Genomic DNA, 26,265 nt, shown 5'->3' with positions numbered 1-26,265 from the left:
TTTTGTCCATTTTTACTTTTTGTGATAATTCAATGAATTCACTTTTACGTAATAGTATACACTGTCGTATTTTGAGTTTTTTGTCCTTTTTGAGTTTTTTAGATTTTTGAATAAATTCACTTTTACGTAATAGTATACACTGTCGTATTTTGAGTTTTTTTGTCCATTTTGAATTTTTTTAGATTTTTGAATAAATTCACTTTTACGTAATAGTATACACTGTCGTATTTTGAGTTTTTTGTCCATTTAGAATTTTTTAGATTTTTGAATAAATTCACTTTTACGTCATAGTATACACTGTCGTATTTTGAGTTTTTTGTCCATTTTTAATTTTTGTGATAATTCAATAAATTCACTTTTACGTAATAGTAAACACTGTCGTATTTTGAGTTTTTTGTCCATTTTGAATTTTATTGATTTTTGAATAAATTCACTTTTACGTAATAGTATACACTGTCGTATTTTGAGTTTTTTGTCCATTTTTAATTTTTGTGATAATTCAATAAATTCACTTTTACGTAATAGTAAACAGTGTCGTATTTTGAGTTTTTTGTCCATTTTGAATTTTATTGATTTTTGAATAAATTCACTTTTACGTAATAGTATACACTGTCGTATTTTGAGTTTTTTGTCCATTTTGATTTTTTTTGATTTTTGAATAAATTCATTTAACGTAATAGTATACACTGTCGTATTTTGAGTTTTGTCCATTTTGAATGTTTTTGATTTTTGAATAAATTCACTTTTACGTAATAGTATACACTGTCGTATTTTGAGGTTTTTTGTCCATTTTGAATTTTTTTGATTTTTGAATAAATTCACTTTTACGTCATAGTATACACTGTCATATTTTGAGTTTGTCCATTTTTTCTTTTTGTGATAATTCAATAAATGCACTTTTACGTAATAGTATACACTGTCGTATTTTGAGTTTTTTTGTCCATTTTGAATTTTTTTGACTTTTGAATAAATTCACTTTTACGTAATAGTATACACTGTCGTATTTTGAGTTTTTTGTCCATTTTGAATTTTATTGATTTTTGAATAAATTCACTTTTACGTAATAGTATACACTGTCGTATTTTGAGTTTTTTGTCCATTTTGATTTTTTTTGATTTTTGAATAAATTCATTTAACGTAATAGTATACACTGTCGTATTTTGAGTTTTGTCCATTTTGAATGTTTTTGATTTTTGAATAAATTCACTTTTACGTAATAGTATACACTGTCGTATTTTGAGTTTTTTGTCCATTTTTACTTTTTGTGATAATTGAATAAATTCACTTTTACGTAATAGTATACACTTGTCGTATTTTGAGTTTTTTGTCCATTTTTACTTTTTGTGATAATTCAATGAATTCACTTTTACGTAATAGTATACACTGTCGTATTTTGAGTTTTTTGTCCTTTTTGAGTTTTTTAGATTTTTGAATAAATTCACTTTTACGTAATAGTATACACTGTCGTATTTTGAGTTTTTTTGTCCATTTTGAATTTTTTTAGATTTTTGAATAAATTCACTTTTACGTAATAGTATACACTGTCGTATTTTGAGTTTTTTGTCCATTTAGAATTTTTTAGATTTTTGAATAAATTCACTTTTACGTAATAGTATACACTGTCGTATTTTGAGTTTTTTGTCCATTTTTAATTTTTGTGATAATTCAATAAATTCACTTTTACGTAATAGTAAACACTGTCGTATTTTGAGTTTTTTGTCCATTTTGAATTTTATTGATTTTTGAATAAATTCACTTTTACGTAATAGTATACACTGTCGTATTTTGAGTTTTGTCCATTTTTACTTTTTGTGATAATTCAATAAATTCACTTTTACGTAATAGTATACACTGTCGTATTTTGAGTTTTTTTGTCCATGTTGAGTGTTTTTGATTTTTGAATAAATTCACTTTTACGTCATAGTATACACTGTCATATTTTGAGTTTTTTTGTCCATGTTGAGTGTTTTTGATTTTTGAATAAATTCACTTTTACGTAATAGTATACACTGTCGTATTTTGAGTTTTTTGTCCATTTTGAATTTTTTTGATTTTTGAATAAATTCAATTTTACGTCATAGTATACACTGTCGTATTTTGAGTTTTTTGTCCATTTTGAATTTTTTTGATTTTTGAATAAATTCACTTTTACGTCATAGTATACACTGTCGTATTTTGAGTTTTTTGTCCATTTTTAATTTTTGTGATAATTCAATAAATTCACTTTTACGTAATAGTAAACACTGTCGTATTTTGAGTTTTTTGTCCATTTTGAATTTTATTGATTTTTGAATAAATTCACTTTTACGTAATAGTATACACTGTCGTATTTTGAGTTTTTTGTCCATTTTGATTTTTTTTGATTTTTGAATAAATTCACTTTTACGTAATAGTATACACTGTCGTATTTTGAGTTTTGTCCATTTTTACTTTTTGTGATAATTCAATAAATTCACTTTTACGTAATAGTATACACTGTCGTATTTTGAGTTTTTTTGTCCATGTTGAGTGTTTTTGATTTTTGAATAAATTCACTTTTACGTAATAGTATACACTGTCGTATTTTGAGTTTTTTGTCCATTTTGAATTTTTTTGACTTTTGAATAAATTCACTTTTACGTAATAGTATACACTGTCATATTTTGAGTTTTTTGTCCGTTTTTACTTTTTGTGATAATTCAATAAATTCACTTTTACGTAATAGTGTACACTGTCGTATTTTGAGTTTTTTGTCCATTTTGAATTTTTTTAGATTTTTGAATAAATTCACTTTTACTTAATAGTATACACTGTCATATTTTGAGTTTTTTGTCCATTTTGAATTTTTTTTATTTTTGAATAAATTCACTTTTACGTCATAGTATACACTGTCGTATTTTGAGTTTGTTGTCCATTTTTACTTTTGAGATAATTCAATAAATTCACTTTTACGTAATAGTATACACTGTCGTATTTTGAGTTTTTTTGTCCATGTTGAATTTTTTTGAATTTTGAATAAATTCACTTTTACGTCATAGTATACACTGTCGTATTTTGAGTTTTTTTGTCCATTTTTACTTTTTGTGATAGTTCAATAAATGCACTTTTACGTAATATTATACACTGTCGTATTTTGAGTTTTTTTGTCCATGTTGAGTTTTTTTATTTTTTTATTAAATTCACTTTTACGTAATAGTAAACACTGTCGTATTTTGAGTTTTTTGTCCATTTTTAATTTTTGTGATAATTCAATAAATTCACTTTTACGTAATAGTAAACACTGTCATATTTTGAGTTTTTTGTCCATTTTGAATTTTTTTGATTTTTGAATGAATTCACTTTTACGTCATAGTATACACTGTCGTATTTTGAGTTTTTTGTCCATTTTTTCTTTTTGTGATAATTCAATAAATGCACTTTTACGTAATAGTATACACTGTCGTATTTTGAGTGTTTTGTACATTTTTACTTTTTGTGATAATTAAATGAATTCACTTTTACGTCATAGTATACACTGTCGTTTTTGAGGTTTTTGTCCATTTTGAATTTTTTTGATTTTTGAATAAATTCACTTTTATGTCATAGTATACACTGTCGTTTTTTGAGGTTTTTGTCCATTTTTACTTTTTGTGATAATTGAATAAATTCACTTTTACGTCATAGTATACACTGTCGTTTTTTGAGGTTTTTGTCCATTTTGAATTTGTTTAGATTTTTGAATAAATTCACTTTTACGTCATAGTATACACTGTCGTTTTTTGAGGTTTTTGTCCATTTTTACTTTTTGTGATAATTGAATAAATTCACTTTTACGTCATAGTATACACTGTCGTATTTTGAGTTTTTTGTCCATTTTGAGTTTTTTTGATTTTTGAATAAATTCACTTTTACGTAATAGTATACACTGTCGTATTTTTAATTTTTTGGTCCATTTTTAATTTTTGTGATAATTCAATAAATTCACTTTTACGTAATAGTAAACACTGTCGTATTTTGAGTTTTTTGTCCATTTTGAATTTTATTGACTTTTGAATAAATTCACTTTTACGTAATAGTATACACTGTCGTATTTTGAGTTTTTTGTCCATTTTTAATTTTTGTGATAATTCAATAAATTCACTTTTACGTAATAGTAAACACTGTCGTATTTTGAGTTTTTTGTCCATTTTGATTTTTTTTGATTTTTGAGTAAATTCACTTTTACGTAATAGTATACACTGTCGTATTTTGAGTTTTTTCCATTTTTACTTTTTGTGATAATTCAATAAATTCACTTTTACGTAATAGTATACACTGTCGTATTTTGAGTTTTTTTGTCCACGTTGAATTTTTTTGGTTTTTGAATAAATTCACTTTTACGTCATAGTATACACTGTCATATTTTGAGTTTGTCCATTTTTTCTTTTTGTGATAATTCAATAAATTCACTTTTACGTAATAGTGTACACTGTCGTATTTTGAGTTTTTTGTCCATTTTGAATTTTTTTAGATTTTTGAATAAATTCACTTTTACTTAATAGTATACACTGTCATATTTTGAGTTTTTTGTCCATTTTGAATTTTTTTTATTTTTGAATAAATTCACTTTTACGTCATAGTATACACTGTCGTATTTTGAGTTTTTTGTCCATTTTTACTTTTTGTGATAATTGAATACATTCAGTTTTACGTAATAGTATACACTTGTCGTATTTTGAGTTTTTTGTCCATTTTTTCTTTTTGTGATAATTCAATAAATGCACTTTTACGTAATAGTTTACACTGTCGTATTTTGAGTTTTTTGTCCATTTTTACTTTTGAGATAATTCAATAAATTCACTTTTACGTCATAGTATACACTGTCGTATTTTGAGTTTTTTGTCCATTTTTACTTTTTGTGATAATTCAATAAATTCACTTTTACGTAATAGTATACATTGTCGTATTTTGAGTTTTTTTGTCCACGTTGAATTTTTTTGGTTTTTGAATAAATTCACTTTTACGTCATAGTATACACTGTCATATTTTGAGTTTGTCCATTTTTTCTTTTTGTGATAATTCAATAAATTCACTTTTACGTAATAGTGTACACTGTCGTATTTTGAGTTTTTTGTCCATTTTGAATTTTTTTAGATTTTTGAATAAATTCACTTTTACTTAATAGTATACACTGTCATATTTTGAGTTTTTTGTCCATTTTGAATTTTTTTTATTTTTGAATAAATTCACTTTTACGTCATAGTATACACTGTCGTATTTTGAGTTTTTTGTCCATTTTTACTTTTTGTGATAATTGAATACATTCAGTTTTACGTAATAGTATACACTTGTCGTATTTTGAGTTTTTTGTCCATTTTTTCTTTTTGTGATAATTCAATAAATGCACTTTTACGTAATAGTTTACACTGTCGTATTTTGAGTTTTTTGTCCATTTTTACTTTTGAGATAATTCAATAAATTCACTTTTACGTCATAGTATACACTGTCGTATTTTGAGTTTTTTGTCCATTTTTACTTTTTGTGATAATTCAATAAATTCACTTTTATGTAATAGTATACACTTGTCGTATTTTGAGTTTTTTGTCCATTTTTTCTTTTTGTGATAATTCAATAAATGCACTTTTACGTAATAGTTTACACTGTCGTATTTTGAGTTTTTTTGTCCATGTTGAATTTTTTTGATTTTTGATTAAATTCCCTTTTACGTCATAGTATACACTGTCGTATTTTGAGTTTTTTGTCCATTTTGAATTTTTGTGATAATTCAATAAATTCACTTTTACGTAATAGTATACACTGTCGTATTTTGAGTTTTTTTGTCCATTTTGAATTTTTTTGATTTTTGAATAAATTCACTTTTACGTCATAGTATACACTGTCATATTTTGAGTTTTTTGTCAATTTTTTCTTTTTGTGATAATTCAATAAATGCACTTTTACGTAATAGTATACACTGTCGTATTTTGAGTTTGTTGTCCATTTTTACTTTTGAGATAATTCAATAAATTCACTTTTACGTAATAGTATACACTGTCGTATTTTGAGTTTTTTTGTCCATTTTGATTTTTTTATATTTTTGAATAAATTCACATTTACGTCATAGTATACACTGTCGTATTTTGAGTTTTTTTGTCCATTTTGAATTTTTTAGATTTTTGAATAAATTCACTTTTACGTCATAGTATACACTGTCGTATTTTGAGTTTTTTTGTCCATTTTGAATTTTTTAGATTTTTGAATAAATTCACTTTTACGTAATAGTATACACTGTCGTATTTTGAATTTTTTGTCCATTTTGAATTTTGTTGATTTTTGAATAAATTCACTTTTACGTCATAGTATACACTGTCGTATTTTGATTTTTTTGTCCATTTTTAATTTTTTAGATAATTCAATAAATTCACTTTTACGTAATAGTATACACTGTCATATTTTGAGTTTGTCCATTTTGAGTTTTTTTGATTTTTGAATAAATTCACTTTTACGTAATAGTAAACACTGTCGTATTTTGAGTTTTTTGTCCATTTTGAATTTTTTTGATTTTTGAATAAATTCACTTTTACGTAATAGTATACACTGTCGTATTTTGAGTTTTTTGTCCATTTTTTCTTTTTGTGATAATTCAATAAATGCACTTTTACGTAATATTATACACTGTCGTATTTTGAGTTTTTTTGTCCATGTAGAGTTTTTTTGATTTTTGAATAAATTCACTTTTACGTAATAGTATACACTGTCGTATTTTGAGTTTTTTGTCCATTTTTTCTTTTTGTGATAATTCAATAAATGCACTTTTACGTAATATTATACACTGTCGTATTTTGAGTTTTTTTGTCCATGTTGAGTTTTTTTGATTTTTGAATAAATTCACTTTTACGTAATAGGATACACTGTTGTATTTTGAGTTTTTTGTCCATTTTTAATTTTTGTGATAATTCAATAAATTCACTTTTACGTAATAGTAAACACTGTCGTTTTTTGAGGTTTTTGTCCATTTTTACTTTTTGTGATAATTGAATAAATTCACTTTTACGTCATAGTATACACTGTCGTTTTTTGAGGTTTTTGTCCATTTGTACTTTTTGCGATAATTGAATAAATTCACTTTTACGTAATAGTATACACTTGTCGTATTTTGAGTTTTTTGTCCATTTTTACTTTTTGTTATAATTCAATAAATGCACTTTTACGTAATATTATACACTGTCGTATTTTGAGTTTTTTTGTCCATGTTGAGTTTTTTTGATTTTTGAATAAATTCACTTTTACGTAATAGTAAACACTGTCGTATTTTGAGTTTTTTGTCCATTTTGCATTTTATTGATTTTTGGAATAAATTCACTTTTACGTAATAGTAAACACTGTCGTATTTTGAGTTTTTTGTCCATTTTGAATTTTTTTGATTTTTGAATAAATTCACTTTTACGTAATAGTATACACTGTCGTATTTTGAGTTTTTTGTCCATTTTTTCTTTTTGTGATAATTCAATAAATGCACTTTTACGTAATATTATACACTGTCGTATTTTGAGTTTTTTTGTCCATGTTGAGTTTTTTTGATTTTTGAATAAATTCACTTTTACGTAATAGTATACACTGTCGTATTTTGAGTTTTTTGTCCATTTTTAATTTTTGTGATAATTCAATAAATTCACTTTTACGTAATAGTAAACACTGTCGTTTTTTGAGGTTTTTGTCCATTTTTACTTTTTGTGATAATTGAATAAATTCACTTTTACGTCATAGTATACACTGTCGTTTTTTGAGGTTTTTGTCCATTTGTACTTTTTGCGATAATTGAATAAATTCACTTTTACGTAATAGTATACACTTGTCGTATTTTGAGTTTTTTGTCCATGTTGAGTTTTTTTGATTTTTAAATAAATTCACTTTTACGTAATAGTAAACACTGTCGTATTTTGAGTTTTTTGTCCATTTTGAATTTTTTAGATTTTTGAATAAATTCACTTTTACGTCATAGTATACACTGTCGTATTTTGAGTTTTTTTGTCCATTTTGAATTTTTTAGATTTTTGAATAAATTCACTTTTACGTAATAGTATACACTTGTCGTATTTTGAGTTTTTTGTCCATTTTGAATTTTTTAGATTTTTGAATAAATTCACTTTTACGTAATAGTATACACTGTCATATTTTGAGTTTTTTGTCCATTTTGAATTTTTTTGATTTTTGAATAAATTCACTTTTACGTCATAGTATATACTGTCGTTTTTTGAGGTTTTTGTCCATTTTTACTTTTTGTGATAATTGAATAAATTCACTTTTACGTCATAGTATACACTGTCGTATTTTGAGTTTTTTTGTCCATTTTGAATTTTTTAGATTTTTGAATAAATTCACTTTTACGTAATAGTATACACTGTCATATTTTGAGTTTTTTGTCCATTTCGAATTTTTTTGATTTTTGAATAAATTCACTTTTACGTAATAGTATACACTGTTGTATTTTGAGTTTTTTGTCCATTTTTACTTTTTGTAATAATTCAATAAATGCACTTTTACGTAATAGTATGCACTGTCGTATTTTGAGTTTTTTGTCCGTTTTGAATTTTTTTGATTTTTGAATAAATTCACTTTTACGTCATAGTATACACTTGTCGTATTTTGAGTTTGTCCATTTTGAATTTTGTTGATTTTTGAATAAATTCACTTTTACGTCATAGTATACACTGTCGTATTTTGAGTTTTTTGTCCATTTAGAATTTTTTAGATAATTCAATAAATTCACTTTTACGTAATAGTATACACTGTCATATTTTGAGTTTGTCCATTTTGAATTTTTTTGATTTTTGAATAAATTCACTTTTACGTAATAGTATACACTGTCGTATTTTGAGTTTTTTGTCCATTTTGAATTTTTTAGATTTTTGAATAAATTCACTTTTACGTTATAGTATACACTGTCATATTTTGAGTTTTTTGTCCATTTTGAATTTTTTTGATTTTTGAATAAATTCACTTTTACGTAATAGTATACACTGTCGTATTTTGAGTTTTTTGTCCATTTTTTCTTTTTGTGATAATTCAATAAATGCACTTTTACGTAATAGTATACACTGTCGTTTTTTGGAGGTTTTTGTCCATTTTTACTTTTTGTGATAATTGAATAAATTCACTTTTACGTCATAGTATACACTGTCGTTTTTTGAGGTTTTTGTCCATTTGTACTTTTTGCGATAATTGAATAAATTCACTTTTACGTAATAGTATACACTTGTCGTATTTTGAGTTTTTTGTCCATTTTTACTTTTTGTGATAATTCAATAAATGCACTTTTACGTAATAGTATACACTGTCGTATTTTGAGTTTTTTGTCCATTTAGAATTTTTTTGATTTTTGAATAAATTCCCTTTTACGTCATAGTATACACTGTCGTATTTTGTGTTTTTTGTCCATTTTGAATTTTTGTGATAGTTCAATAAATGCACTTTTACGTAATATTATACACTGTCGTATTTTGAGTTTTTTTGTCCATGTTGAGTTTTTTTGATTTTTGAATAAATTCACTTTTACGTAATAGTAAACACTGTCGTATTTTGAGTTTTTTGTCCATTTTGAATTTTATTGATTTTTGGAATAAATTCACTTTTACGTAATAGTATACACTGTCGTATTTTGAGTTTTTTGTCCATTTTTAATTTTTGTGATAATTCAATAAATTCACTTTTACGTAATAGTAAACACTGTCGTTTTTTGAGGTTTTTGTCCATTTGTACTTTTTGCGATAATTGAATAAATTCACTTTTACGTAATAGTATACACTTGTCGTATTTTGAGTTTTTTGTCCATGTTGAGTTTTTGATTTTTAAATAAATTCACTTTTACGTCATAGTATACACTGTCGTATTTTGAGTTTTTTTGTCCATTTTGAATTTTTTAGATTTTTGAATAAATTCACTTTTACGTAATAGTATACAGTGTCATATTTTGAGTTTGTCCATTTTGAATTTTTTTGATTTTTGAATAAATTCACTTTTACGTCATAGTATACACTGTCGTTTTTTGAGGTTTTTGTCCATTTGTACTTTTTGCGATAATTGAATAAATTCACTTTTACGTAATAGTATACACTTGTCGTATTTTGAGTTTTTTGTCCATTTTTACTTTTTGTGATAATAGAATAAATTCACTTTTACGTAATAGTATACACTGTCGTATTTTGAGTTTTTTGTCCATTTTGAATTTTTTTGATTTTTGAATAAATTCCCTTTTACGTCATAGTATACACTGTCGTATTTTGTGTTTTTTGTCCATTTTGAATTTTTGTGATAGTTCAATAAATGCACTTTTACGTAATATAGTACACTGTCGTATTTTGAGTTTTTTTGTCCATGTTGAGTTTTTTTGATTTTTGAATAAATTCACTTTTACGTAATAGTAAACACTGTCGTATTTTGAGTTTTTTGTCCATTTTGAATTTTATTGATTTTTGGAATAAATTCACTTTTACGTAATAGTATACACTGTCGTATTTTGAGTTTTTTGTCCATGTTGAGTTTTTTTGATTTTTGAATAAATTTACTTTTACGTAATAGTATACACTGTCGTATTTTGAGTTTTTTGTCCATTTTTTCTTTTTGTGATAATTCAATAAATGCACTTTTACGTAATAGTATACACTGTCGTTTTTTGAGGTTTTTGTCCATTTTTACTTTTTGTGATAATTGAATAAATTCACTTTTACGTCATAGTATACACTGTCGTTTTTTGAGGTTTTTGTCCATTTGTACTTTTTGCGATAATTGAATAAATTCACTTTTACGTAATAGTATACACTTGTCGTATTTTGAGTTTTTTGTCCATTTTTACTTTTTGTGATAATAGAATAAATTCACTTTTACGTAATAGTATACACTGTCGTATTTTGAGTTTTTTGTCCATTTTGAATTTTTTTGATTTTTGAATAAATTCCCTTTTACGTCATAGTATACACTGTCGTATTTTGTGTTTTTTGTCCATTTTGAATTTTTGTGATAGTTCAATAAATGCACTTTTACGTAATATAGTACACTGTCGTATTTTGAGTTTTTTTGTCCATGTTGAGTTTTTTTGATTTTTGAATAAATTCACTTTTACGTAATAGTAAACACTGTCGTATTTTGAGTTTTTTGTCCATTTTGAATTTTATTGATTTTTGGAATAAATTCACTTTTACGTAATAGTGTACACTGTCGTATTTTGAGTTTTTTGTCCATGTTGAGTTTTTTTGATTTTTGAATAAATTTACTTTTACGTAATAGTATACACTGTCGTATTTTGAGTTTTTTGTCCATTTTTAATTTTTGTGATAATTCAATAAATTCACTTTTACGTAATAGTAAACACTGTCGTATTTTGAGTTTTTTGTCCATTTTGAATTTTTTTGATTTTTGAATAAACTCACTTTTACGTCATAGTATACACTGTCGTATTTTAAAATTTTTGTCCATTTTGAATTTTGTTGATTTTTGAATAAATTCACTTTTACGTAATAGTATAAACTGTCGTATTTTGAGTTTTTTGTCCACTTTTACTTTTTGTGATAGTTCAATAAATGCACTTTTACGTAATATTATACACTGTCGTATTTTGAGTTTTTTTGTCCATGTTGAGTTTTTTTGATTTTTAAATAAATTCACTTTTACGTAATAGTATACACTGTCGTATTTTGAGTTTTTTGTCCATTTTGAATTTTTTAGATTTTTGAATAAATTCACTTTTACGTCATAGTATACACTGTCGTATTTTGAGTTTTTTTGTCCATTTTGAATTTTTTAGATTTTTGAATAAATTCACTTTTACGTAATAGTATACACTTGTCGTATTTTAAGGTTTTTTGTCCATTTTGATTTTTTTTAATTTTTGAATAAATTCACTTTTACGTCATAGTATACACTGTCGTATTTTGAGTTTTGTCCATTTTTAATTTTTATGATAATTCAATAAATTCACTTTTACGTAATAGTATACACTGTCGTATTTTGAGTTTTGTACATTTTGATTTTTTTTGATTTTTGAATAAATTAACTTTTACGTAATAGTATACACTGTCGTATTTTGAGTTTTTTGTCCATTTTTAATTTTTGTGATAATTCAATAAATTCACTTTTACGTCATAGTACACACTGTCGTATTTTAAGGTTTTTTGTCCATTTTTAATTTTTTTAATTTTTGAATAAATTCACTTTTACGTCATAGTATACACTGTCGTATTTTGAGTTGTCCATTTTTAATTTTTATGATAATTCAATAAATTCACTTTTACGTAATAGTATACACTGTCGTATTTTGAGTTTTTTGTACATTTTGATTTTTTTTGATTTTTGAATAAATTAACTTTTACGTAATAGTATACACTGTCGTATTTTGAGTTTTTTGTCCATTTTTACTTTTTGTGATAATTCAATAAATTCACTTTTACGTAATAGTATACACTGTCGTATTTTGAGTTTTTTGTCCATTTTTACTTTTTGTGATAATTCAATAAATGCACTTTTACGTAATAGTATACACTGTCGTATTTTGAGTTTTTTGTCCATTTTGAATTTTTTTGATTTTTGAATAAATTCACTTTTACGTAATAGTATACACTGTCGTATTTTGAGTTTTTTGTCCATTTTTACTTTTTGTGATAATTCAATAAATGCACTTTTACATAGTATACACTGTCGTATTTTGAGTTTTTTGTCCATTTTTACTTTTTGTGATAATTCAATTAATTCACTTTTACGTCATAGTATACACTGTCGTATTTTGAGTTTTTTGTCCATTTTTACTTTTTGAGATAATTCAATAAATTCACTTTTACGTAATAGTATACACTGTCGTATTTTGAGTTTTTTTGTCCATTTAGAATTTTTTTGATTTTTGAATAAATTCCCTTTTACGTAATAGTATACACTGTCGTATTTTGAGTTTTTTGTCCATTTTTACTTTTTGTGATAATTCAATAAATGCACTTTTACATAGTAGTATACACTGTCGTATTTTGAGTTTTTTGTCCATTTTGAATTTTGTTGATTTTTGAATAAATTCACTTTTACGTCATAGTATACACTGTCGTTTTTTGAGGTTTTTGTCCATTTTTACTTTTTGTGATAATTCAATAAATTCACTTTTACGTAATAGTATACATTGTCGTATTGAGTTTTTTGTCCATTTTGAATTTTATTGATTTTTGAATAAATTCACTTTTACGTAATAGTATACACTGTCGTATTTTGAGTTTTTTGTCCATTTTTACTTTTTTTGATAATGCAATAAATGCACTTTTACGTAATATTATACACTGTCGTATTTTGAGTTTTTTTGTCCATGTTGAGTTTTTTAGATTTTTGAATAAATTCACTTTTACGTAATAGTATATACACTGTCGTATTTTGAGTTTTGTGTCCATTTTTAATTTTTGTGATAATTCAATAAATTCACTTTTACGTCATAGTACACACTGTCGTATTTTGAGTTTTTTGTCCATTTTTACTTTTTGTGATAATTCAATAAATTCAGTTTTACGTAATAGTATACACTGTCGTATTTTAAGGTTTTTTTGTCCATTTTGAATTTTTTTAATTTTTGAATAAATTCACTTTTACGTCATAGTATACACTGTCGTATTTTGAGTTTTTTGTACATTTTGATTTTTTTTGATTTTTGAATAAATTAACTTTTACGTAATAGTATACACTGTCGTATTTTGAGTTTTTTGTCCATTTTTACTTTTTGTGATAATTCAATAAATGCACTTTTACGTAATAGTATACACTGTCGTATTTTGAGTTTTTTGTCCATTTTTACTTTTTGTGATAATTCAATAAATGCACTTTTACGTAGTAGTATACACTGTCGTATTTTGAGTTTTTTGTCCATTTTGAATTTTTTTGATTTTTGAATAAATTCACTTTTACGTAATAGAATACACTGTCGTATTTTGAGTTTTTTGTCCATTTTTACTTTTTGTGATAATTCAATAAATGCACTTTTACATACTAGTATACACTGTCGTATTTTGAGTTTTTTGTCCATTTTTACTTTTTGTGATAATTGAATACATTCACTTTTACGTAATATATACACAGTCGTATTTAGAGTTTGTCCATTTAGATTTTTTTGTGATAATTGAATACATTCACTTTTTTGTAATAGTATACACTGTCATTTTTTTAGTTTTTCATCAATTTTGATTTTTTTTTCGATATTTGAATTAATTCACTTTTACGTAATAGTATACAGTGTCGTATTTTGAGTTGTCCATTTTTACTTTTTGTGATAATTGAATAAATTCACTTTTACGTAATAGTATACAATTATCACAAAAAGTAAAATTGGACAAAACTCAAAATACGACAGTGAAATTACGTATTACGTAAAAGTGAATTTTCTCAATTATCACAAAAAAATCTAAATTGATGAAATATTAAAAAAACGACAGTGTATACTATTACAAAAAATGAATGTATTCAATTATCACAAAAAAATCTAAATTGATGAAAAACTCAATACGACAGTGTATACTATTACGTAAATGTGAATTTATTCAGTTATCACAAAAAATAAAAATGGACAAAACTCAAAATACGACAGTGTATATATTACGTAAAATTGAATTTATTCAATTATCAAAAAAAATCTAAATTGATGAAAAAATCAAATTACGACTGTGTATACTATGACGTGAAAGTGAATTTATTCAATTATCACAAAGTTAAAATGGACAAAAAACTCAAAATACGACAGTGTATACTATTACGTAAAAGTGAATGTATTCAATTATCACAAAAATCAAAATTGAGGAAAAAAATCAAAATACGCCAATGTATACTATTATGTAAAAGTGAATTTATTCAATTATCATGACAAAAAACTCAAAATAGGACAGTGAATAAATACACTTTTACGTAATAATATACACTGTCGTATTGTGAGTTTTTTGTCCATTTTTACTTTGTGATAATTGAATAAATGCACTTATGTAATAGTATACGCTGTCGTATTTTGAGTTTGTCCATTTTGATTTTTTTTTATTTTTTGAATAAATTCACTTTTATGTAATAGTATACACTGTCGTAATTAGATTTTTTTTGTCAATGATGACTTTGTGATAATTGACTAAATTCCCTTTTATGTAATAGTATACAGTAGGGGTGGGAATCTTTTACCATCTCACGATTTAATTTGATTCCGAATTTTGAGGCCAGGATTCGATTCATAATCAATTTTCGATTCAAAAAGATTTTCGATTAAAAACGATTTGATTTTGAAAATATCAAAATCAAATCCGCACCCGCCCAGACCCGTTAATATTTGGCCCATTACCTGACCCATGCCCGTGATAAATCACAATGCTAAAATCATTCAAATTAAAATGCTTTATTTTTTATCTTGCACCTCTCAACATCAACAGCGTCATGAATGGGCTAATTTAGAGGCTCTGCCTTTAAAGACTCGTTGTCAACTATTTCATATACTCCAATCACCAACTTTACTCACACATAATAAAACGTAAACATTACTCAATGTCAAATCCAGGTCTGGTGATCTCTCATCCTTATATGCCTCCGAGCTCCCTCTTAGGACTCGGTGTGGCTCGCAGGTGACGCTCATTCCCAATCACGCCCCGGTCTTGCTCACTCTCTCGCTCGTCCACCTCGCCACAGAAATATTGCACATATTTTTTATCCGCCCGCATCCCCGCCCATGATTTCTGTAAATGTCACAATTTGCCACTTTTATGCCGTTGCAGGACATTTTGCTAGTTACAAAATGGAGAAGAACACCCAGCTGATTTTATTAATTTATTAAATCGATTCTTGGACATTTCAGATCGATTCTGAATCGTTGCAAATGAGAATCTAGATTCTTCTGTGAATCTATTTTTTGGCACACCCCTAGTATACAGTGTCATAATTTAGCATTTTTGTCCATTTCGCCGTCATGTATAATTGAATAAATTCAAAAATATTTTTTGTCCATTATGACTGTGTTAATTGAATAAACTAACTTTTATGTAATAGTATACACTGTCTGTATTTAGATTTGTTTTCCATTTTGACCTTGTGTAATAATTGAATAAATTCACTTTAATGTAATTGTATACTCTGTCGTATTTTTTTTTCCTTTTCATTCTTGACTTTGTGATAATTGAACAAATTCACTTTTATGTAATAGTATATACACTGTCGTAATTTGGGCTTTTTGTCCATTTTGACCTTATGTAATAATTGAATAAATTCACTTTTATGTAATATACACTAATAATTGATTTTTTTGTGTCCATTATGACTTTGATAATTGAATAAATTCACTTTTATGTAATAGTATACACCATCGTAATTAGATTTTTTTTGTCCATTTCGCCGTCATGTATAATTGAATAAATTCCCTTTTTTTAATAGTACACAGTCGTATTTTTATTTTATTTTTGTCTATTTTGACTTTGTGATAATTGAATAATTGACTTTGTGAGAATTGAATAAATTCACTTTTATGTAATAGTATTCACTTCTATGCAGAAAATACTCATCTATTCTAGTGACCTGAGGGAGCATGAGGAGCATGTCCGTCAAGTCCTGCAAAAGCTCAGAGACCATCACCTTTATCTCAAGCTCAAGAAGTGCGAGTTCCACGTCTCCACTGTCCAGTTTCTTGGGGACATCATAGACAAACACAGAGTCAAGATGGAACAGAGGAAGGTGGACACCATTACCCATTGGCCTCCGCCCACTACCATCAAAGAGCTGCAGCGCTTCCTGGGATTCGCCAACTTCTACCGCCGTTTCATAAAGAATTACAGCCTGCTGAGCTCCTCACTCACCTCTCTGCTCCAGAACCGGCCCAAGTCTCTGTCCTGGACTCCATCGGCCACAGAGTCCTTCCACCAGCTGAAGAATGTCTTCCAGTCCGCTCCGTTCCTGGTATAGATCCTATGTATAATTGAATAAATTCACTTTTATGTAATAGTATACACTGTCGTAATTAGATTTTTTTGTTCTTTATAACTTTTTGTGATAATTGAATAAATTCACATTTATGTAATAGTATACATTGTCGTAATTAGATTTTTGTGTCCATTATGACTTTGTGATAATTGAATAAATTCACTTTAATGTAATAGTATACACTGTCGTAATTGTGGATTTTTGTCCATTTTGACCTTATGTAATAATTGAATAAATTCACTTGTATGAAATAGTGCATTTTTCGTATTTAGATTTTTTGTCCATTATGACTTTTTGTGGTAATTGAATAAATTAACTTTTATGTAATTGTATACACTGTCGTATTTAGATTTTTCTTCATGTTTGACTTTGTGATAATTGAAAAAAATAACTTTTATGTAATATTTTACACTGTCGTAATTAGATTTTTGTCCACTTTGACTGTGATAATTGAACAAATTCACTTTTATGTAATAGTATACACTGTCGTATTTTGATTTTTTTGTCCATTTTTACTTTCATATTTGAATAATTTCACTTTTATGTAATAGTATATACTGTCGTGATTTTGGATTTTTGCCCATTTTGACACCATGTATAATTGAATAAATTCACTTTTATGTAATAGTACATACTGTCGTATTTTGACTTTTTGTGATAATTGAATTTTAGATAATTGAATAAATTATATTTTATGTTATAGTATACAGCCATTTTTAGATTTCTTGTCCATTATGACTGTGATAATTGAATAAATTCACGTTTATGTAATAGTATACATTGTCGCAATTCGATTTTTTTGTCCATTTTGACTCTGTGATATTTTAATAAAATCACTATTATGTAATAGTATACACTGTCGTATTTAGATTTTTTGTGCATAATAACTGTGATCATTTAATAAATTCACATTTGTTATAGTATACACTCATAATTTGATGTTTTTGTCCACTTTGACTTTTTGTAATTGAATAAATTCACTTTTATGTAATAGTATACATAATTGCCTTATGTTCAGCTGAAAAAAGACATTCATACAGGTTTGAAACAACTTGAGGGTGAGTAAAGGATGACAGAATTTTCCTTTTAAAGTGAACCATCCCTTTAACCTTTTGTGATAATTGAATAAATCATTTTTATGTAATAGTATACACTGTTGTAATTTTAGTCCATTTTGACTGTGATAATTGCATAAAATCACTTATGTATTAGTATACTGTCGTTAGTTAAATTTTTGTCCATTTTGACTTTGTGATAATTGAAAAAATTCACTGTTATGTGATAGTATACACTGTCATAATTTTAGATTTTTGTCCATTTTGACTATCACATAACAGTGAATTTATCAAATTGTCACCAAGTCAAAATGGACACAAAATTCTAAATGACAACTCTATACTATTCCAAAAAAATGAATTATTCAAGTATCACAGTGAATATGGACAAAAATAAATTATGACAGTGTATACTGTGATAATTGAATAAATTCCCTTTTATGTAATTGTACACAGTTGTAATATAGAATTTTTTGTCCATTTTGACTGTGATTTAAGGACAGCGTGTTCACTAGGCTGCGATGCTGTCAATTTAAAGGGGGGGGGGGGTGAAACACTCAGTTCAGTCAATCTCATGTCAATCTTGAGTACCGTTAAAGTAGTATTTCATCCTTCACATCTCACGAAAAGTCTTTAGTTTTATTATATTTACAAAAGAAATATAGGCGATACCGAGTCTTTCCGGAAAAAAAAAACGAGCGCCTGGAGGCGTATCGTGTAGGCGGAGCTAAAGAATGACGAGCACGCAAAGGGATGACGTCCTCAAGCGTGGAGAAACCCTTGCTATCGATCTCAGCTAATACAGATATGATCCGGAGGCTGAAATAAACTGAACAGGAGAAACAGCAACAGCAGGACGTCCGTCTCTGTGTTATGTACTGTATTTAGTGGCCTGTCAACATTTGTGTGTCTTTACTCGCAGTTTATGAGGACATGATTCGGTTTATGGACTATTGTATGCGACTAAACCTTAGCAGTAGCAAGCAAAACGGTTTTGCATGTCAGACTAGTGTAACGTTATATATAGAACAACAATGGAGTCCGTTAGCGCATTTGAATGACGAAGCACGCAATCGTGTCGTTTACTGATGTTTACACACGCGACGAGCCAACAGCACAGACATTTGAAGCAGTTTTAATCACCGGCTGCTTCCAAAGCAGGACCGAACCTTTATCGCTGGGACCGCTCCGTCAAAAACACACTTCTTGGAGTGTGGAGATCCACTTTGCGATGCGACTGAAGCGATGTTGTGAAGCTTCGCGTCATTTCTGCGTTCAAATCGGTTCAAATGCAGCGCTGCCTTCCCGGAATGCTGTGCTGAAGCGTTGAAGTCGCTTGATGTCAAAGTGGAGGAATGAAGTGGAGCGCAGCGCGGACTATAACCGGCAGAAGTGTTCACGGACGACTGGATCTGCACCTGAGCGAGTGTTTATGGGCGGGCATTTCCTCTCTCGCTCTAGTCACGCGCACGCGCACCCTCCCGGGAGAAGAGCCCGTACGGCCCATACAAGGACCTTCCGCTCTTATTAACGTCAAGCCGAGCCATACTCAAAAAAAACTCTCCGAAACTTGTGAGAAACCGGAAGGAGTATTTTTGACACAGAAATACTCCATCAAACGTCCAACATTAGTTTTTGAAACTTTGTCTATGTTTAGGATGGGAATCCAAGTCTTTAACAGTGTAAAAAGCTCAGTATGCATCAAACAGCATTTCACCCCCCCTTTAAGGTCTGCGTGCATCCAACACATGCCGATTTTACTTTAGACATAACCAACTGTGTTTATGTATACCTTGTGTGTATTTGACAGTTTTAACGCAGTAAGACGACTACTTAGTAATCAAGTAATCAAGTGTTTGACAGGCGTTTAGTGTGTGCTCGGAAAAGCTCATGTTAAAACTGTGCATAAGCATGTGAATGAAATGTTTAACCCTCAAGGCTTTAAAACGCATGCAAATAATATACTTTTGTGATTGTGAATAACTATAGTGTTCCGTGAGATAACTACTACGAACGTGTGACTGATGTGAATGTGTGTTGCTTTGTTCAGTATATTTGGATGGAGGCAAATTACAGAATTAAAATAAATTAAATGCAATGTAATTTATTAAAATAAATGTAATTTCGCCAAATATCTTTTTTTTTTGTTAAGCAACCTACTTCAGTGTAGCTAATATGTGACGATAACATTGTGCACTTAACACAGAGGATTTGAAGTTGTGACGATCGGGTGCGTGTGGACGGTTTGTTTTTAAACAGCAGATCCAGTGACGTTAGAGCTGATCCGCGCATCTCTTGTTCCAAGTTACCCTGTCCAATATTTTTTGCTTCAGTAAAGGAGTAAATGCTTGTCATGCCTGAGCTGAAGCTGAAACATGAAAGTTAAGTTGCACTACATAAATACAATGTTTAGGCATTATTGTTATTCATATCACTAGATTTTATATATGGCAATTGTTTAGTCTCACAGAATTAATGTATGTGATTTCAGCAATAAAACTTAATTTTTCTAAAAAGAAAACAAATTAGATGTTAATTTTTAGATCCCTGTCTTATTGTCTCATTTAGCATTGCTCTAATAAAGAGAAAAGTAATTATCCCATTAATCGATCGGTTAAGTGCTAGATTAATCGATTACAAAAAGAATCAATAGCTGCAGACCTAGAGGAGATTGGAAAAGGAGAGCAGCTACTTTGTCTGCGGGACAAAGGTAACATCCCCTACAGGAGCCCTGCTTGTAAGGTCCAGGAGACATTGCGAACCCGGCTCTATCTCAGATAGGAGTACCCGAATTTAGAATCAGACAGATAGGGATCTATGTCTCAACATTTTATTTTTAATTTCTCTTTACAACGGTTTTAATTGTCCTCATTTTATTTTAATTCTTACACATGGTATTCTTATTTCTTATGCATATGTTATCACATAATTTCTATGTAACGCACTTTGAATTGTTATTGTGTATAGAATGTGCTAAACAAATAAACTTGCCTTGCCTGACGTGGTGTACATAGCAAATGATTGCAATGAACAAGAAGTTGGTTGTCTCTGCACTGACATTAGTACAGCTATTGCTCACTGATTGGAACAAGACACTGTATAAACTTAATTCATAACCACCCACAAACTGTACATCAAAGATAACTACAAAAACCTTGGTACATAAACTCATTGAATATGTCCTACTAACTGCCTATAAGTGAAGATTTTTCAGTAGTAAATATATACACACACACACACACATATCCATATCCCAATCAGGAATAACATTATAATATTGTGTTGGTCCCCTTTTGCTGCCAAAACCCCTGATCCATCGAGGCATTGAGTCCACTAGACCCCTGAAGGTGTGCTGTTATATCTGGCACCAAGATGTTAGCAGCAGATCCTTTAAGTCCTGTAAGTTGCAAGGTGGGGCCTCCATGGATCAGACTCGTTTGTTCAGCACATCCCACAGATGCTCGATTGGATTGAGATCTGGGGAATCTGGATTCCGAGTCAACACCTCAAACTCGTGCTCCTCAAACCCTTCCTGAACCAGTTTTGCTTTGTGGCAGGAGCATTATCCTGCTGGAAGAACCACAGTCACCAGGGAATACCGTTTCCATACCATGTAGGTAGGTGGTATGTGTCAAATAACATCCACATGGATGGAGGACCCAAGGTTTCCCAGCAGAACATTGCCCAAAGCATCACACTCAACAAAGCTCAACTTCTTCCAATAGTGCATCCTGGGGCCATGTGTTCCTTGGGTAAGTGACGCACACACACACACCCAGCCATCTATGTGATGTTCAAGAAAATGTGGTTCATCAGTAAACTGCAGCACCTGTATGTAAGGCTCAGTGTCAAACATTCAGAAACTTCCATGGTCCCTTCTAGTGGATGTAATTTCTCAGGTGTCACCTATAAGTCAATACAAAAACACAATTACAGGATGCCATGCAAATTAAGTGAAAATAATGGAGTAGATGCATAGCATAAACTATAACGGTTAAAGGTTATAATAGCCAAACTATTTAATTTTTAGAATTCCAAACGAAACCATCTCAAGGAGAGGAACAAAATTGTGTAATTTTCATTGCCTTCGTAACTAAAGATAAATTGCTCTGTGGTGATACTTGCCTTCTTGTGTTATCAGTATGACAGCAGTGATGAGCACAGGGATGCCCATAGATGTGGTTATGCCCGCAGGGACTGATTTACTGTAGATGGCAGGTGGTAAAGGCTCTGGAAACAACAATTTATTATTAATGATTGAAAACACTGTAATAAATGTCCATGCATTTTTATGATTTACACTGGCATTCAAAAGGTTTTGATCTGTAAGTTGTTTTTTTAAACAATTATAGGTGCTGTCTCTTATAATGATTATCATCAATGTTTAGAACATAAAACTGGATTCTTTGATGAACAGAAAGTTCAAAAGAACAGCATTTATTTTAAATAGCTTATTTTGTAACATGTCTTTACTGTCACTTTTGATCAATGCATCCTTGCTGAATAAATGTATTCATTTCTTTACATTATATCACCAAGGGGAAATGAAGGCAGTTGTGACTTCAAAAGCGATTAGTCAGCTATTATTCAGCAATTAGGCTTAAAGATTGTCTTGGCCTTATCTTTTGTTTTGCTAGTACAGCTGTAATTAGATCATCGCCTTAATATTATCGCAACCCTTAGTAATATGTAGCATACAACATTCCTGGATAACACAACATAGCTTCGTTTTATCTAGCAGGTCTGGAGGCTGCAACATTATCTTAACCCATAAGTCACTTCAGTTCATTGATTTTGTGTCAATGCATAATTTTCTTAGTTATTCTACAGATAAGAGCACAACTATCAACATTCATTTTAATGCCAGCATGTCAGTTTGCCGGAGGGGAGACAAAAAAAAAGAAAGAAAAAAAAACAGTTGTGATTGTAAAAAATGTCAAGAAATAGCAATTTCATACTTTCTCAAAGTTTTAAAAAGCCGACTCTCTGATCGCTGTCATTAAAAAAGTCTACGCTGCTGTCCTTTTATTATCTACATGGTGATGCAACTACCACAGGTATTTCATCAGAAACTCTACGACGTGTGGTGTAATACTTACGATACACGGTGACGTTGTAAATCTTGTTTTCCGGGTGTGTATCTCCCATTTTGCAGACTTTGTAAAACCCTGTTTGACTGAAGTTGACGTTCATCAGGATCAGTCACGTTCTCCCCGTTAGAGATCAGCGAGACTCCAGAAATCCAGCACTTGCGCTCACAGACTTGATTATAGCAGATAAGCTGTGCTATCAGTTCCTGTGAGGAGACCTTGAGACGAGTAATCAAAACCTGGGGGTCTTCATCCCACTTCTTAAAATGAATAGAAATGGTGAGGTTTCCTCCTTCAGACACCGCGAGCGACTCAAACTCATCATCAACTGCAACAGCAATGCCTATAAAATATTTGCACAGTAAATATAAACCGTTTAAGTAAAGCTGGTCCACTCTTAATAATCACTAAATATAAGAGGTAGTCTTTAAAAAAACGGCACATGGCTTACCAATATTAAAACACGCTACAAGAACGAGCATCATCTTCCTTAGATAGACGTCTGGATGTATCCGTCCTATGATGTGGCGACACAGGTTTCATTTGGTGTGTGTTGTCACTAGTGATGGGGAGTCGACTCCGAAAGAGTCGATTCCTCAACTCTGAATAGCCCCAGAGTCTGGGTCGACTCCGGCACAGGAATCGACTCTTGATGTCGACTCTGTTGCGGTGTCCGAAATCGCTCACTTGTTTACGGATTTTCTAATCCACATAGCCTGAAGTGCATGCCAGTGTAGTGCACCACCATAAGCAAGAGTGACTCAAATGAGGAATTCAGACACTGACGTAACTTAATATCACGTCAGAGAGCTGTCGCAAACTGTCACATGCTTAGGCTACTTTAGAAACAAAACAGTCACAGCGACTTTAGTTCGTAAACACATAGCCTAGGCTTCCTCCATGCTAGCTTTAGTTTAATTGACAGAGGGTATATAATGCAATACAGATTTCCATTGTGTTCATAATCAACCATAAATCAAAAATACGCAAATCAAGAGCACATCAAGAAGTGTAGCCTACGTCATTGTAGCTATGCATTTTACTATTTAGTAACTATCTTTAACTCACCTTTTTAAGAATGAGCACGTGACATCATTCGACAAAAGCTTTTTATGTGACTTTCCTCTGTAAAATTAGATCGGCAACATCAGAAACATTGATCTCATCAAGTCGGCGCTAAATTGGACTAATAAGTTGGTTTAAATAAGGGGCGTGTGTCGGGGGGGAATTTAAGTGTGTAACAACTGCAATTTTCTCCCATTTCTGACCCTGTTTTGATTTAAAGTAAATGGAGTCGATTAGACTCCTTGTGTGAGTCGGAAATCGGAGTCGACTCAATTCTGCAAATGCAAACTCGCTGCAAATGAAGAAAGCACAAGCAAATAAAGAAAACATCTTCATTAGCTTGACAACACGCGCGCTGCAAAAGTTCACAACATATGCAAATTCAAAAACGCGCTGCAAATCCTCACAACACATACAAATTCAGAAACGCGCTGCAAAAGTTTACAAACACATATGCAAATTCAAAAACAGACCTCAAAGGAGAGTTTTTTTGTTTACTTTTATAACATGATGGTATAATTGCTTAGTCGTTTGGACATTGTTGGCCTAAATATATTGTTACACTGTATAAAAAAGACCATGCAATCATACGTTTAGGATGTTTAAATAAACAAAACAAAAAAAACTCACCTTTCAGCTGGTCAGTGACAACAACACTGGCGACAGGCGAGTAAACAATAAGCAGGTCCCAGTAGGGGTTCGTCACTCAAAGGAGTCCCTGTCGGTACACGATCCGTTCCACCTGCACGATCCGTTCTACGCATGCGCATAATTATGTAGTAGAAAACGTCACGGTTTTCCTACACTATCGGTACAAATGAAACACTTGACGGCAAGGCGGCACAATTTGCGTCATATTTGTGTTACATTTAACAGCAGGTCTATTTTGATGCTTTTAAATGTAACAAAATAAATAGCAAAAGCCGTGAGTCGTTACATGAACGTATGATCAGTTTCCTCCTTACTTTGCGATTCATTGCTGGTAGCGTTATTAGGCTCAACTTACTAAACTTGCCGTGTTTTGGTCTGAGGTCAGTACGTTAGTATTGTCAAAGACGGTTTGTGCCGTTTTTTTAAATTAATATTTTAATAAATGGTTGTAAAGTCATTGGGTTAAGGTTCCGTGTTAAGAGCGTTCCAGGACGAGCGCGTGCACGCGTCTCCCATTCTGAATATGAATATCAGCAACTCAATCCAAGTTCACTTGTGCATTCGCAAAATTTTGTGCAGATATAATTTGTAATATTTTGTTAACTTTATATAAATCTGATTAATCTCATATAGGAAGCTTTTTGTTGAGTTAAATAATGCGCTAACAAAGAGATTCAGTGTAACTTACCGGTGTTAATTCAGCGCATCCGCTTCAGCTCGCGCAGTTCAAACAGCAACGCACGACTAATAATAACTATGATTGGGACTGTCACATTACATAACATTAATGAAAACAACATTTTAATAAATCGTTTTGAATTAATTGGGTTGAGGTGACGCTTCAGCACGTTGTTCTTGGAAGTGCGTCCACACATTCTGAATAACAGATCTGAGGCGGGGTTCGTGTTGTATTACAGGTTATATTTGGTTATTAAATAAGTAATTTAATTAAATAATAAATCCATTTGACTGTTTGTTACGATCTTCTATTTTTTGAATATATCACATGATGTAGCATGTTGTATACATCTATATAATGTATCCGTTTCAAGTTTTACATTTAATTCAGTAATTCACACACTTTTCCAAAATATTCTAATTTTTGGAGACCTACCTATATAGAATGCATACGTGGAAATGGTTGTCTGGTTAGTTTGGCCATACCTTGACTATTTGGGGACGATAAAGCCTGTAAATAGGTGGTAGGGTGCCTGCCATCAGTTGTTCTGCCTCCTCTGTCCAGAAGGCAAAGCGCTGCCCTAAGTTCTGTCCATGCCTATTTAAAAGTATGGTACTGTTAATGCAGCACAATTGTAAAGCAGACATTGCAAGCAATGTTTTAGTGCTTGAAATGTGTCCTACCTTGCGATCGAAAATTTCTCCAGGATCTGGAGACACCACCACTTCCGAATAGATGGTATGTCAGTCTGTAATATACATGTAATATTGGAGTCTTGCATTGTTTGTTTTTTAACATTCTTGGATACATACATTACATGAACTACAACTTA

General features: G+C 29.7%; 1 protein-coding gene and 1 long non-coding RNA gene across 2 annotated transcripts; one reads left to right on the top strand and one right to left on the bottom strand.

Annotated features, from left to right (window-relative positions):
• Positions 1-16,461: 16,461 nt before the first annotated feature.
• Positions 16,462-16,875, top strand: LOC137079138 (uncharacterized). The gene has a single exon (XM_067447103.1). The coding sequence runs from the start codon at positions 16,462-16,464 to the stop codon at positions 16,873-16,875; it is 414 nt and encodes a 137-aa protein (XP_067303204.1).
• A 4,620-nt stretch (positions 16,876-21,495) lies between these two features.
• On the bottom strand, positions 21,496-23,607 carry LOC137079191 (uncharacterized). The gene is made up of 4 exons (XR_010905418.1): positions 23,490-23,607; positions 23,048-23,381; positions 22,074-22,178; positions 21,496-21,854 (listed from the first exon to the last, which is right to left on the bottom strand). It is a non-coding gene; the product is annotated as an uncharacterized lncRNA (long non-coding RNA).
• Positions 23,608-26,265: the final 2,658 nt, after the last annotated feature.

Source organism: Pseudorasbora parva, chromosome 6 (assembly GCF_024679245.1).
Source record: "Pseudorasbora parva isolate DD20220531a chromosome 6, ASM2467924v1, whole genome shotgun sequence".
In the NCBI taxonomy this organism is placed as follows: Eukaryota; Metazoa; Chordata; class Actinopteri; order Cypriniformes; family Gobionidae; genus Pseudorasbora; species Pseudorasbora parva.
This window is presented reverse-complemented; position numbering and strand designations above follow the sequence as displayed.

What these genes read in the sequence shown, in the direction of transcription:
- LOC137079138 (XM_067447103.1), top strand. Translation starts at nt 16,462, where the DNA reads ATGCAGAAAATACTCATCTATTCTAGTGACCTGAGGGAGCATGAGGAG.